Consider the following 15,118-nt stretch of genomic DNA (forward strand, 5'->3'; position numbering starts at 1 on the left):
GTTAATGCGCGTGCACCGTGCATACATAAAGACGTTTTCAATTGATCGCCGATTTCACGAGTCAGAATGGAAAATCAAAGTGAAAAAAAGAGAGCGGCATACTTCACAGAGGCGGAGTTGGAAGTTTTAATGCACGCATATGAGGAATTCAAGCCAATAATAATGAAAAAAAGCAAAACGGCTGCATCGGCTAAAGAAAGAGTTGGCTTGGCAAAAAATAACGGACAGAGTAAATGCGTGTGTATTAAATTGCAAATTTGACATCGCCTCCCCTTTTATTATAATGCAAAATAATTAAACACTTAACAAGGCAAAAAATTAAGGATACAAAATCAAGTTACCTGCACATTGATACTATGAATAGATTTCCTCCGCTATCTCGCTGTACTTGTATAGTGACAATAAAGACATCTATCTATCTATCTATCTATCTATCTATCAACATAGTCTCCCTCATTTATTGAAGGAGCTTTAATAGGAATGTAGGTGCCATCAATGCACCCAATTATGAATGAATGAATGCCTTTTATTGTCACTATACATGTATTACATGTATTCCAAATTACATTTGGAAACCCTGAAATAGAAAGTCATATATGGAAGTATCAAGTGTGTGTGTGTGCAGGATGAATACATGTAGGCTATAGATATAAATAGTATGACTATATATTAAATATGCATCATAGATTTTACTACAAAGGACAAACCTACCACTCTGTGGAATTCCTCTTTAATAACACGCAGAGCTCTATGGACAGGGAACTGTACAAACGTATGTAAGAAGCGTTAAGTACCAGACATACTGTGCGAACGGCTCTACGCACAGTTGCCTTTCCTATATGCTCTGCGTCGCCCATATTGTACAAAAAATGCCCTGACGCCAAAAACCGAAGTGCTATGCACAGGATGTTTTCTGTGCTAAGCACAGACCCGCGGTTTGGGTTTGTGACATTTGCAATATGCGGTTTCAAGAGATGTTAAGTAAATGAACGATTCTTTTGAAAACTGATAACGCTTTTTCAAATAATCATTAGGAAATGACAAGACATCAATACGCGGTCTTATAACTGTCTCCCGGCGAAAAAAACCTTGTATAATTTATGCCTCCACGTTCACAGGATCGTCATCAAAAGGGCACGCCATGCTCAGTAACCTTCTGCAACAAACTTACCCTGGAACATAACCTGCTCAGTAGCAGGTTATCTTCAGAGAGTAAGCTGCTATGGTTACGTACATACCCAGAAAGTTAACCTCCGTTTTTGGAACCGAAAGTTGAGGTTATCCACTAACTTACCCTTAAACTTACCCGGGTATGTCACATAACCTGCTTTCTGGAATACCCCCCTGCTCAGTAGCAGGTTATCTTCAGAGAGTAAGCTGCTATGGTTACGTACATACCCAGAAAGTTAACCTCCGTTTTTGGAACCGAAAGTTGAGGTTATCCACTAACTTACCCTTAAACTTACCCGGGTATGTCACATAACCTGCTTTCTGGAATACCCCCCTGGAGTCACATGGTTTTCTGACTGTGTTGTCGTGTCGTGTCCTGTCAGCTTATAGACTTCCGTGTGCACGAGTCAGTATTTATTTAGAACCTTTTGATTTGTATATATGTGGAATTTATATATTTGTTCGTTACAATAAAAACTGTAAACGTAAGTCAAGGGGAAGATTTGTTTTTGGTTCCTGGAACACGCGTCAGCCACAAGACTCCTCTTCTTTTTTAAATTAGTTTTGGAAATACCCTACAGTAAGATCGCGGAATTTCGTCCGACGGAACGATCTTTTGGGAATCTGTTCCCACACGTCGGACATTCTTTGAGACAACGCTAAACTAAGCGAGACAGTTAGCCTGGTTCGGACCAGGCTTGTTCGCAGGCCTAAATTGCCATGGTAATTCAGCGGGGATTCATTTAAGACACGTTGATGGAACTCTCACTTAAGTAAGACTGACTTGTCGAAAAAAGCCAGACTTTCTTTTAATCCTGCTTCATGGAATACCCCCCTGAGCATTATTTAAGGCTATAACTTGTTTTTAACCACAGCAAAACAAAAGTTGTCTGCGGCTCGCAACGCCCTCTCTCTCCCTTTACCACTTTCTTGACATTCTGACTGTCCATAATCCTCCCCGAAATACTGAATAAAAACACTGTTTTAATTAATGTAACTGTCACTAAGACGGTTATTTTATAATTATTTTTTTTGTTGGTTTGATTTAATATAGAATGTATACTGTGATAAATGTATATCAATGCCCTCTGCTGACTAATTGATCCGTGTTAACCTTTGATCATGTGACCAAATTGGGTAGGAGTGAATGCACTCTGGGAGATTCATGGAGTCGACATGCGGGGAAGCTTGTCACTGTAGAACCGGTGATAACTCCTAAAGATTTGGTCAGAAGGCGCACACGGTAATTTCTATTTATTGTATTTACTCGTTGTCTTGTGTTGGAAAGTTTGTTTGTAATTGTGGTGATATATGAGCTGCTGTTTAGCGGAAATATTGCGGATCTTTTAGGATGTTTGTAAGATTAAATGCAATGCAGGAATTTAATGATATGTTTATTTATAGTTTTTCATGGTGTTGAGAAAAATAAAGACGGAATAACTTCAACATCAGTCGGGCGTATGTTTTCTGCACCAAATGAAGAACTTTGGGAGCTGTTATAATTAATGACATTCAAGTACTGTGCACACTCAATGATGAGGAGTTCAGGTAACTAGATAAATCTAGTAAATGGAGTGTAGCACTGCCACGTAAGAATGGCCACACCAGGAACAGGCACAGAATTGTGTTAATTACTGGATAGAGATGTTAGGAAAACATCTCAATGGAAATGAAACACCTCACACTAATATACAGTACCATGATTGAAGATGTTAGAGAGCCTAGTGCTATGGCAACCAGGTAAACAAAGAAAGATAATTCTTAATTTTATTTATTCATTTAAGTTTCAAAGTGTAGTTTTAGAAAAAGGCCTACTTGTTTTTTTAAAAGAGTGATAGCTAAAAATTTTCATATCATTCCAAATATAAACATGTCCATCTTGTGAAACTGCTTATCCTATAAGCAGGGGTCCACTGCCTATATGTGTAAGGCAGGGAAAAACCCAGGACGGGGAACCAATCCATCGCAGGCCACAGCATTCACTCACACAGACACACCGATGGGCAATTTGGTAACTCCACTTAACCTCACTTAACCTGTGGGGTGGGAACTGGAGGAAGCCCCACAACGTGGGGAGTACATGCAATCTCCACACATGGAACCCTACCGGAGACTTCAGCCTAGGTCCCAGAGGTGTGAGGCAACAGTGCTAACCACCATGCCACCCCCAATATGAATGCATATTAAAAAAAACATAAGTGACAAACTGCTGTTTACATGTTTTGGATGGTGACTGTAACAGAAAAATTGACCCTTACATGGGAGCTCAGTTATTGTACGAGTTTATATCACTGTGGATAACTGGGGGCACATATTCGACTATTGGGGAAAAGGCACCAAAGTCACTGTCACCAACGGTAAGTCCTCTCATCACACTTTGCTTATTCTTTTTTAATATCTATATTTTTCTTTATTTACTCAGGGTAAATAAACTTTCACTTGAATAATTTGTTTTTCTCTGTTTACTTTGCTAGATATAATCCCCCACAAACTGTCGATGTGGTCTAACGTAAAAAAAAAACTCGTCAAACTTGTTCGATAGCAAATAAGTATCATATTTAAATTCCAGTGGTTTAAAATTAATCGGAAACGCGTCCGTACTCGGTCGAGCTCCTCCTTCGATACTACAGTAAGACTAGTATACTTAATTAAGAAGTATTTTTTAACACGTTTGCATTTAGGTTATTTTACCTTAAACCATAAGGTACTGTAACACGGATCAATTAAATAGTCAGCAGTTTCATAGAATTTTATATACTTTACAATTTACCGAGCATTATATTGCAAGGTACCCTATAAGGATGAAAATATACCTTTTAATTTCTTTCGAAATTATGTAGACAGAGTTCAACTGTAAGACTTCTTACATTACATCCGATTATTTAAATTGAATTGTTTCTTCTGTCTGCGTATTATTAAAATAAGGATGAACATTTTTTGTGTAGTGTTTCATTTTTTTCCACAATACGTGTTTAAAGACCCGGTGTAGGGCTACTTTTGTTAAAATTATTCTCAAGCATGGGAGTGTTTACTGAAATAGTAAACATTATAAATAGTAAATAGTTGTGACGCTCATATGTTATAACGAACAACAACGTTGTAACCTATAACAAACAGTGAAGTGGATTATAGCGAGATTATAGTAATTTTGTTATTAGTTAACGATTTTTTCTTTCACAAGTATTTGATTGTAATGTTCTCTATGGATATTATAAGTTTTTTATACACTCTAAAAATTGTTAGAGGGTATTCTAATTAACACTTAAAGATGCTTCTCAGCATAAAGCTTTACGTTTGCTGCAACTTCCTATCTTAGTTAACAACTTAATTTTATAAGTAGGCTTGGATGGTATGATGGTATGAAAAATTAGTTATCACCCAAGCCAGTATTCGATATTAACATCCCACATCCTGCAGGCCCAGATCCCAGTAACAGCTAACAATGTCTAATGACTGGTACATTTCTTTTCTCAGGTGCTGAGCAGCCATCTTACATTTACCCCCTTCACCAATGTGGGTCTGCAGACTCTCGTGGTGACATCAGCCTCGGATGCATTGCCAGCGGTTTTTCACCCCTGGATGCCTTGAGCTTTAAGTGGAATGACGGTAACGGTAACGCGCTGCCTGACTTCCATCAATACTCACCGGTCATGGTCAGTGGAAGCACCATGATGGTCAGTCACATCACTGTCAAAGCGGCAGACTGGAACAGTCAGAAATCTTACAGGTGTGCTGCACATCACCAGACCCTTGGACCTGGGAAGTCAGAGACACTACAGAAGCAAGGTATTGTGATTTTGTACAAATTAAATTAATTCTTCTGCAGCACTTTGGGGATTTAGCTGATTTAGGTTAAGAAATCAAGGAAATCAAGAATTTAACATTGTGAACCTTATATCTCAGGAAGCACAGAGCACATGGCAGGGGGCACCTAGGATGGGATGTCAGCACAGCACACATTTACACATTTACACATTTTCTCACACACTGAGGACAAATTACAGACACTGTACCCCTTAAACTCACGTTTCTCGCTGTGGGAAAAACCCTCACACTCAGAGTCGTGAGCGGGAATCGATACCCGATGGTGTGAGACTGTGGTCACTGTAATAAATGGCGCAATATTGCCTCAAAATTTCCCTGATGGATTTACGACATCTTTATAAATGTTTTTTCCTATGTATTCTGCCAATAAAGTCCCTTCAGAATGTCGCTTTCATGATTTAAATATTCTGAGTGACGCATCTGCGGGTAGTGAATGAGGGTTAGTCTGGCGGAATTTCTAAAACTAAAAAACTGTATCTTACCAGTGATTGGAGCCTGAAATTGGCCTCCCTGGGTCCTGTTAGTAATGAGTAGAAAACTGCATTGGGCCCCTATTCCTACTGCTCCTGTGTGTTCCTCCTCTCCCAGACCTGCCCTGCCGGCCCTGTTTGGATGTGACGCTGAAGCCCCCAAGAGTAAAAGAGATGCTCATAGATAACAGGGCTGTGCTGGAATGCATCATCTCAGGAGAGGATGAGGCAGTAAAAGAAGCTGTAGTGACCTGGATGTTGTACAGTGTACAGGTGACAGATAAGATTACACAGACCGGTACAGAAAAGGCAGGTCATCTCTTCAGAAAGAGCAGCATCCTGACAACAAATAACTGGGAAGGTGGCAAAACAGTGAAGTGCAGTGTGCAGCAGAAGGGTGGTCCTACTATCACAAAGACCCTCAGTTTTGGGCAAAAAGGTATATTTCAAACTGTCAGAGTTAATATCATTAATAGATTTTTTAAATTATTTAAGATGAAATTCAGAGATGTAAAGTAAACTTATCAATATGTTGTAAACAACTGATTTCAGGTTCAATGACGCCTCCTACAGTCTCCATCCAAACACCATCTCCTGAAGACCTTAATGGAAAAAGTGAATTCTTCCTGCTCTGCCTGGTAACAGGCTTCTATCCTGAGGAAATATACATCATGTGGGAAGTAAATGGGGGGAAGTATGAGGACGGTATTACTGGAGAGCCAGTCCAGACTGGGGATAAATACTCTGTCACCAGTCTGTTTAGAGTCTTAAAAAGGGACTGGGACAATGGCAAGAAGTTCAACTGCAACGCCAGACACGCATCTAAAAAGGGAATGTGGATACCTGCAGTGAATCCTGTGCAGAAATCAACAGGTAATTCACTGGAATGTCCTGTATGTGTCCTGTATGTCTATCTGTGTAAATGCCACTGAAAAACCATAATGAGCAGAGAGCTGCAGCACATCTCTGTAGATGCTAGTGAATTTCCTTATACTCCATAGTCACTGGTGTCCTTATCTCACGTAGACATGAAAAGATCAGTGCAGTTTTCAATGTTTAAATACTCTAACATTAGTTACAGACTGACTGAGGAAATCTACTCTTGTAGGTTTTTTTGTTCACCCAGTATGATAAACTACGGCTTTGCTTACAGAACCTTCTGTATTTTGTTTTTAGTCTGTTTATTTTGCATGTTTTTTGTATAGTTTGTCAAAATCATTGTGACATGTTAGTTGTCCAGGTTTACAAAGCAAGATTAGCAAAGTATTAGTGTTTTAAATTTCTGAAAAGTCAGAAATAGAACAGAGAATTAGTGCTAGAGATACAGTCATTATTGTCTTGTGTATTTTATGAGTCTGACCATCTATCTTAAACACTTTTCCAGTTAGAGTAGATAGACGATCAGTGGTCACTCATTTACAGAATGTGAACAGGAATCAATCCTAGAGGTGTGAGACTGTAGCCACTGTAATTAATGGCTTAATGTTGGCTAAAAACATCCTGGATGGATTCCTGTCATCTTTACAAGCCCAAGGATTATTTCCATTGTATTCTGGCAATAAAGTGCCTTTAGAATGTCTTTGTTCAAGATTTGAAGCTGGTTCTGATTGACATGAATAGTGTCTGAAGATCAGTCTGGCTGAATGACTGAGAACTTGAAACTGACCTCCATGGCTCCTGTTGCTGCTCGTCTTATATTTTCCTCCGTTTCTCTCTCTCTTCCTCTCCCAGTCCTGTCCAGTAGGTCCAGTTTGGATGTGACCCTGAAGCCTCCAAGAGTAAAAGAGATGTTCATAGATAACAGGGCTGTGCTGGAATGCATCATCACAGGAGAGGATGAGGCAGTAAAAGAAGCTGAAGTGACCTGGATGTTGGACAGTGTACAGGTCACAGATAAGATTACACAGACCGATACAGAAAAGGCAGATCATCTCTTCAGAAAGAGCAGCATCCTGACTCTGCCAACGAATGACTGGGAAGGTGGCAAAACAGTGAAGTGTGATGTGCAGCAGAAGGGTGGACCTACCATCACTAAGACCGTCACTTTGGAACAAAAAGGTATATTTAAAGTCATGATATAATTATATTAATAATTATATACATATATATATTAATAGATATAATTTTATTCAAGGTGACATTCAGACGTAAAAAAAACCTCACCTACATGATTTTAACAACTGATTTCAGGTACGACGACACCTACAGTCTCCATCCAAACACCATCTCCTGAAGACCTTGATAGAAAAAGTGAATTCTTCCTGCTCTGCCTGGTAACAGGCTTCTATCCTAAGGAAATATACATCATGTGGCAAGTAAATGGGACGCAGTATGAGGAGGGTATTACTGGAGAGCCAGTCCAGACTGGGGATAAATACTCTGTCACCAGTCTGTTTATGGTCTCAAAAGAGGACTGGGACAAAGGCACCAAGTACAACTGCAACGCCAGACACGTGTCTCAAAAGGGAGCTGAGATACCTGCATTGAAATCTATGTCCAAATCAAAGGGTAATTCACTGGAATGTCCTGTATGAATAATAATCAAATATTTGTAGATGCCACTGAGTTTCCTTACACTGCATAGTCACTGTTATCTCATGTGGACACAGGAAGGTCAGTGTAGTTTCACGTTAGACATTCTAATGCTGGTTATAAACTTCAGCCTTTTCAGGAAGTCCGCACTTATAGTTTTCTTTCACACAGCATGACAAACCCCTGCTTTGCTCACCTTCTGTATTTTGCATTTCGTCTTTTTCCCATGTTGTCCAGTGTTGTTGTACTATGTGAAAAATCATTGTCTCATGTTTATAAAGCAAGATTAATGAAGTATTAGTATTCAATAAGATCACTGTAAAGCAGACTAATAATGGATGTAATATTAGTCTGATTTCAATTTTTTTTCATAACATTTAACTTGTACTCTGAAATGTATCAATCAATACATTATATATCTTTGGAGTTGTAAAATGTCATATGCATTTTGAATTTTGGAAAATATTTTTTGACAAACATCAGGAACAGTTACTTAAGACAAAACTGCACCTGTTTTGTGTGATCCCTGTTAGAGATGTTCATGATTTTCTGTGATGTCATTCTGTCATATCTGAGTGACATGTTCCTCCTCCTGATGTTCACTGTGTCTGTCTCTGTCCATAATGATGTCATCATTCGTCTGCTGCCAGTGTTACGGCTTATTGTCTCACTGCTTGGGGATGCAAATCTCAGATGGCCTGAAGGTCCTCTTAAACCACCTTCTATCACTGGAATACTGTGAATCTCCTGTGTGCCATTTATAGAAACATTAATAAAAGTTACTGCATATGACATTAGAGTCAGCCATTAATTCCATTAAACAGGAGGAGGGGGGGGGGGTTGACATTCATTTCTCTCCAATTTAACTCCATGTTCTATTTATGTTTTTAATGAGGAAAAATGCACTTAGACATAGCACAAGGCCACCCAGTAATGTGTCACTGTAATTATTTATGTTTTTCAGGTTTACATGGCAGAGATCATTCTAGCGCTACTATCAACCTAAACGTAATATATAGGTAGCATTTTAGTGGTCACATGTCAGTAATTTGTACCGTACATGGTACACTAAAACTACACATGTACCAAGGAAACAATAGTATATGTGAATTATACCATTGTCTCTCATATCAGTATTTAAGTGCCACATACAGCTGGCAGGTGACCAGGGCTGCTACTGTCATTGCATTTTGAAACATGACTAAGGATACAGCAGGCCGAAGGTCGCTGGTAGATATATGGAGTTTGTTTAGGTCTTACTCTGTGACTCTGTGTAAGTTGTGCTGTGTGTGTGTCTACATGAGAAGTGAGCAGTGATTCTGTGAGGCTGGGTAGAGTGTGTTTGTGTGTGTGTGTGTGTGTGTCTGTCTGTCTGTAAGGGTCAGACTGTGATATATTGTGTGGACAGTGAGGGGCTCTACCTGCTGTGTGTGTGTGTGTGTGTGTGTCTATAAGGGTCAGACTGTGATATACTGTGTGTGTGTGTCTGTAAGGGTCAGACTGTGATATACTGTGTGGACAGTGAGGGGCTCTACCTGCTGTGTGTGTGTGTGTGTGTGTGTGTGTGTGTGTCTGTCTGTAAGGGTCAGACTGTGATATATTGTGTGGACAGTGAGGGGCTCTACCTGGTGTGTGTGTGTGTGTGTGTGTGTGTGTCTGTAAGGGTGAGACTGTGATATACTGTGTGTGTGTGTCTGTAAGGGTCAGACTGTGATATACTGTGTGGACAGTGAGAGGCTCTACCTGCTGTGTGTGTGTGTGTGTGTGTGTGTCTATAAGGGTCAGACTGTGATATACTGTGTGGACAGTGAGAGGCTCTACCTGCTGTGTGTGTGTGTCTGTCTGTAAGGGTCAGACTGTGATATACTGTGTGGACAGTGAGGGGCTCTACCTGCTGTGTGTGTGTGTGTGTGTGACTCTGTAAGGGTCAGACTGTGATATACTGTGTGGACAGCAGTGTTAATTTTGACAGCAGATTTCAATTTAGTTTTAGTCATAGTCTTTTGACTAAAATGCAATTTTAGTTTTAGTCATATTTTAGTCATCTGTTTTGTTTTAGTTTTAGTCTAGTTTTAGTCGACTAAAAAGCATAAGATTTTAGTCGACTAAATCTACTGTAGATTTAGTTGACTAAAATATATTGGGTTTAATTTAAATGTAATTTAGTTAAACCGTGGTAATATACAAAATATTCTAACTTAAAATTAAATAAAGCCAAGTCTCATTAAATATGTGGAATATCGTCTTTCCATAAAAACCAAAAATTAGATATGCATTGTTTAGAACTTGCATATGACATTCTTCATTCTGTAAAGCAAAAGTGCAACTCCAAATTATTTAAAAGAAAAACTGTATTTGGCAGTAATGCCATTGCAAATACTGCATGACCTGAAAAAATTACCTTGCAGATGTCGCTTTAGATTTGTTGTATTTTTACCAGCGATTTCCGCTCCACACGGTTTACACAAGGTCTTGTTTGTCTTGACATCAAACGTGAAATTATTCCATATATCTTCTCTTCTTTTTCTCCCAGCCATTGCCATGTCATTTTAGTTTAAGTCAGACAGACACCCACCAATGTATGCAAGATGTACTGTCGCATCTCGCGTCGCAAGGTGAATCAGTATCTTAATTTTCCAAATGTGCGTGTGCGTCTCACCGCGCCACGCACCAAGATTAATTCTGATTGGATCATTTCCAAAAACGTCCCTCACTCACATTTTCGTCTCGTTTTTATTAGTTAACGAAAATGTCAATATATTTTTATTATAGTTTTCGTCATCATCACTTAATTTTTATTTAGTTATCGTCTCGTTTTCGTCAGTGAAAATTTGTCGTTGACGAAAATTATAACGAAAATATTTCGTCAACGAAATTATCACTGGTGGACAGTGAGAGGCTCTACCTGCTGTGTGACTCTGCTGTTTCTCCTCAGTCTCCCCCCCAGAACAGGAATCACCCCCAGACCCTGCACTCAGCTGTAATGAGGGAGGTGAGGAAGAGGATGAGTTCAGCAGCCTGTGGTCCACAGCCTTCTCCTTCATCATCCTCTTCCTCTTCAGCCTGGTCTACAGTGCTTTTCTCAGCCTCATCAAGGTAATGGTTTAACATAGAATCTGATGCAATTACCTGAATATACAGTCCCTTTTACCTTGTGTGTTTTATGAGTCTGACCATCTTCTAAGGAAACAGCACTTTACCAGTTAGAGTTGCAGAGATCATGGAGTCTCGGGGAAAGGGATGGATGTAGGTCTAACCTCACACCCCCTTGTGGATTTGCAGTGCTGACCCCCCATGCCTGCGTTCCCGCCTGCCTCTCCCTCCTACTTATGCTGCCACAGCCTTATCTGCCGGAGCTTACATGTCACACTCACCTAACTGCTTGCACTGTCTCTAGTCTCCCCTACTTTGGCTAATTGCACATTTTATATTCCCCACCCCTCCTGGGGGTGCTGCCTGGAGACCCCAAATTATTAAGATATCCTGCCTACCCCACTGCCTGCGACGCCTCCAGTATCTATGGCATCTTTCCGACCTGCTCGCCCTTCTGCCTGTGACGTCTCTCCTGCCTGCGACGTCTCTCCTGCCTGCTCGCCCTTCTGCCTGTGACATCTCTCCGACCTGCTCGCCCTTCTGCCTGTGACGTCTCTCCGACCTGCTCGCCCTTCTGCCTGTGACGTCTCTCCGGCCTGCTCACCCTTCTGCCTGTGACGTCTCTCCGGCCTGCTCGCCCTTCTGCCTGTGACGTCTCTCCTGCCTGTGACGTCTCTCCGGCCTGCTCGCCCTTCTGCCTGTGACATCTCTCCGACCTGCTCGCCCTTCTGCCTGTGACGTCTCTCCGGCCTGCTCGCCCTTCTGCCTGTGACGTCTCTCCGGCCTGCTCGCCCTTCTGCCTGTGACGTCTCTCCGACCTGCTCGCCCTTCTGCCTGTGACGTCTCTCCGGCCTGCTCGCCCTTCTGCCTGTGACGTCTCTCCGGCCTGCTCGCCCTTCTGCCTGTGACGTCTCTCCGGCCTGCTCGCCCTTCTGCCTGTGACGTCTCTCCTGCCTGCTCGCCCTTCTGCCTGTGACGTCTCTCCGGCCTGTGACGTCTCTCCGACCTGCTCACCCTTTTGCCTGTGACGTTTCTCTGGCCTGCTCGCCCTTCTGCCTGTGACGTCTCTCCGGCCTGCTCACCCTTCTGCCTGTGACGTCTCTCCGGCCTGCTCACCCTTCTGCCTGTGACGTCTCTCCGGCCTGCTCGCCCTTCTGCCTGTGACGTCTCTCCTGCCTGCCCTGCTGCTGTCCTACTGTTCATCCTGCCATCAGAAGCAGCACCAGCACCTGCCTGCCATCACCTGACTACCCCCTCGCTTTGACACTCAAATCTTAAAATTAGGACAGTGTGAATTGGGACTTCACCATCTTGCTCATTTGCCTTCCCCCGTCGGCCCCTGGAGGTTGGGCTCCCCCTTTGAGTCTGGTTCCTCCCAAGGTTTCTTCCTTCTAGGGAGTTTTTCCTTGCCACTGTCGCCTGTGGCTTGCTGACTTGGGGCTTTGGGCGGGGATGCTGTAAAGCGCTTTGAGGCAATGTAAATATATAAATAAAACTGAACTGAACTGAATCTACAGGGGGAAAGAGGGGGCAGCTGCACCCCCTATTGTAGCTCCCCCCCCCCATTGTACAATTATAATCATAAAAAAGCAAATCGCCACTACGTCCATAAGCTGCTTAAATCATTGAAACAAATAATATATAGAGATACATCTAACTGTAAATGCCATCTTAGGTCCCACAAAAACGTAGCTACAGCACAGCACCAAAACGCGCACGGCGTAGAGCGCTGACAGCACGAGCCTGCCTGCATACAGGTGCGGAGGAGAGGAGCGAATGAGCAGCACTGCGTCTTAAGGTGAAGTCTGAGCTTTTTAAAATAATGGCCTCTGAAACTGGCATTTTTTTCCCATTAAGACTCATTGAAAAACAATAAATAATCTGCCATATTCACCTTAATTATCTGGTCAATGTCAAAACATCAGTTCGAAAACTGCTACACATACTGTATCCAGAATTTGAAGGTGTTTTACTGTAGGATTTTTAAAATAATGCCATTTGAACTTGGTACTTTTTCCACTTAGACCTATTGAATAATGACGCATGTTCTGTGGTCAGACCAGATGGGCAGTGCTGAGCCAGCAGGAGCTGCACAGCTTTCTGCCTCAACACTGATCTGTTGTTCCTGTTGTCGATTATTAAGATAAACTTGGGGAAGTGTGTATTAACATAATGTCAAAATAAATACTGTAAAATTATCTTTGTGGATCTTTTGTTGAGTACATTTACCTGTAGAAGTACATTTGTATTTCTGTATGAGATCTCCCACATACCACCCTCCGTGCCACCCTGCCAAAGTCTGTTTCCATCCCTGTGCCAGCCCATGTAAAATGTTCACTATTCCGGAAGCACAGAGCACAGCACAGGGCCACACAGCACAGGGCCACACAGCACAGGGCCACACAACACAGGGCCACACAGCACAGGGCCACACAGCCTGTTGTCCACAGCAATAAATGAAAACTGATATAATGACATTGTTTTATTCAAAATTATGTAGTGGTCAGCAAAAAAAAAACATTTTTTACTCTTTTTAAACTTACTGTTGTATTTTTCAGGCAAAGCAGTGATTTTAACTTCAGGGACAAGAAAGAAAAAAAGGCGAGAAAAAATATCAGTTGTCAGTATATATGGTTTATATATTGATAATAATGGGCCTCATTCTTACGAACAAATTTGTTCTTAAACCCCACGTACACACTTTTTTTACGAAGATTCTGACCTATTTATAATCCGCATGATCGCCGTTACTACCATGAAAATCATTTTTACACTTTAAAATTATTTTTTATATTTTACTTTTATAAATTATCAAAATACTATCATTTTATGAACTGTATAATGAACAAAACTGCTATAACCAATTATTTTGAACAAACTATCATTACTCAAATGTGCATACAAATGGTCTTGAGTGTGCATAGATTCTGTTCTTAGCTAAGAACAAATTCATATAAGGAAACATTGGTGAATGTCAGAATCTTTGTAAAAAAGTGTGTACGTGGGGTTTAAGAACAAATTTGTTCGTATGAACAGTTGGTGAATGAAGCCCAATGTTTGTTAGATGTCTTCTGAATTTGTATATTTTATAGAAGATAAATTATAAGGTATTAAGTTTGTTTTGTCTGTTACTGGCTGATTTTATCTAAAGCAGATACATCGAATTCTCACCCTGGGGTTGTGTTGATACTTCTTTTTAATTAATTATTTGAAATATAAAACTTCATTTTTATTCTATTTGAGTTAATCTTTCTGTGGTTAAATAAATGCACAAAATCATATGCAGTCAGGGTAAATGTCTGAATTTTAAAAATAGCGGATAGCAGCTGAAATGTAAGCAGCTGAAATGTATACTCACATTTACGTTACTTAAAAATGCACCATAATATTTCCTTTTCTCTTCTACTGCATTGTTAATGTTACTAATTTTTTAAATCTCTGAAATTGAAATAACTGTCTTTTTTCAGTTGAAATATTTCTGTACTCAGTGTCTCAATATAAATTTATCTACAAATAAAACTGTGTTGGTACAAACTGTCACCACATCTCCTCCAACTTCTTGCAGACTGACTCTTACAGACTCTTTATTTTTCCCATATTTGCACCTCGTGTCTCTTCAAAACACATGAACCTGATTCAGGAAGCTGATTAGAATGAAACAGCTTGATTATCAGCGTAATAAAATAATCATGACATAAACTCTAATTCTGGGCAGTTAGCGCTTGGCTAAGCAGAGTCACCGGTTTGCATAAATCACAGGGGAGCTGCGGTTATGGTGTCTGTACTAAAGCAGCCAAATACCGGCTACAGCTCCCCCCCCCCCCCTGCACCTGCATCTCTGAAACGGTGCGGCAAAGTGCAGTTTAACAGACTTCCTGGAAAGACCATCAGAGACTTACAATAAAACCATATTTACGTCAAATACACACTAAATAAATTTACATAAATATTTGCATGAGGCTGAAGTACAGCTGGAATCAGGAAATATACATACTGTATGCTCTGTCAGCATATATGTTACATTTGTA

At 40.8% G+C, this 15,118-nt stretch overlaps 1 gene segment (V, D, J or C); it reads left to right on the forward strand.

The window, feature by feature from the left end:
- Positions 1-5,517: 5,517 nt before the first annotated feature.
- On the forward strand, positions 5,518-14,628 carry LOC111842585 (immunoglobulin heavy constant gamma 4-like). The segment is given in 4 exon segments: positions 5,518-5,904; positions 7,656-7,973; positions 10,933-11,093; positions 13,649-14,628. Coding segments are annotated over 4 exon segments (756 nt in total).
- The last annotated feature ends 490 nt before the right edge of the window (positions 14,629-15,118 follow it).

Source organism: Paramormyrops kingsleyae, chromosome 5, assembly GCF_048594095.1.
Source record: "Paramormyrops kingsleyae isolate MSU_618 chromosome 5, PKINGS_0.4, whole genome shotgun sequence".
NCBI classification, from domain to species: domain Eukaryota; kingdom Metazoa; phylum Chordata; class Actinopteri; order Osteoglossiformes; family Mormyridae; genus Paramormyrops; species Paramormyrops kingsleyae.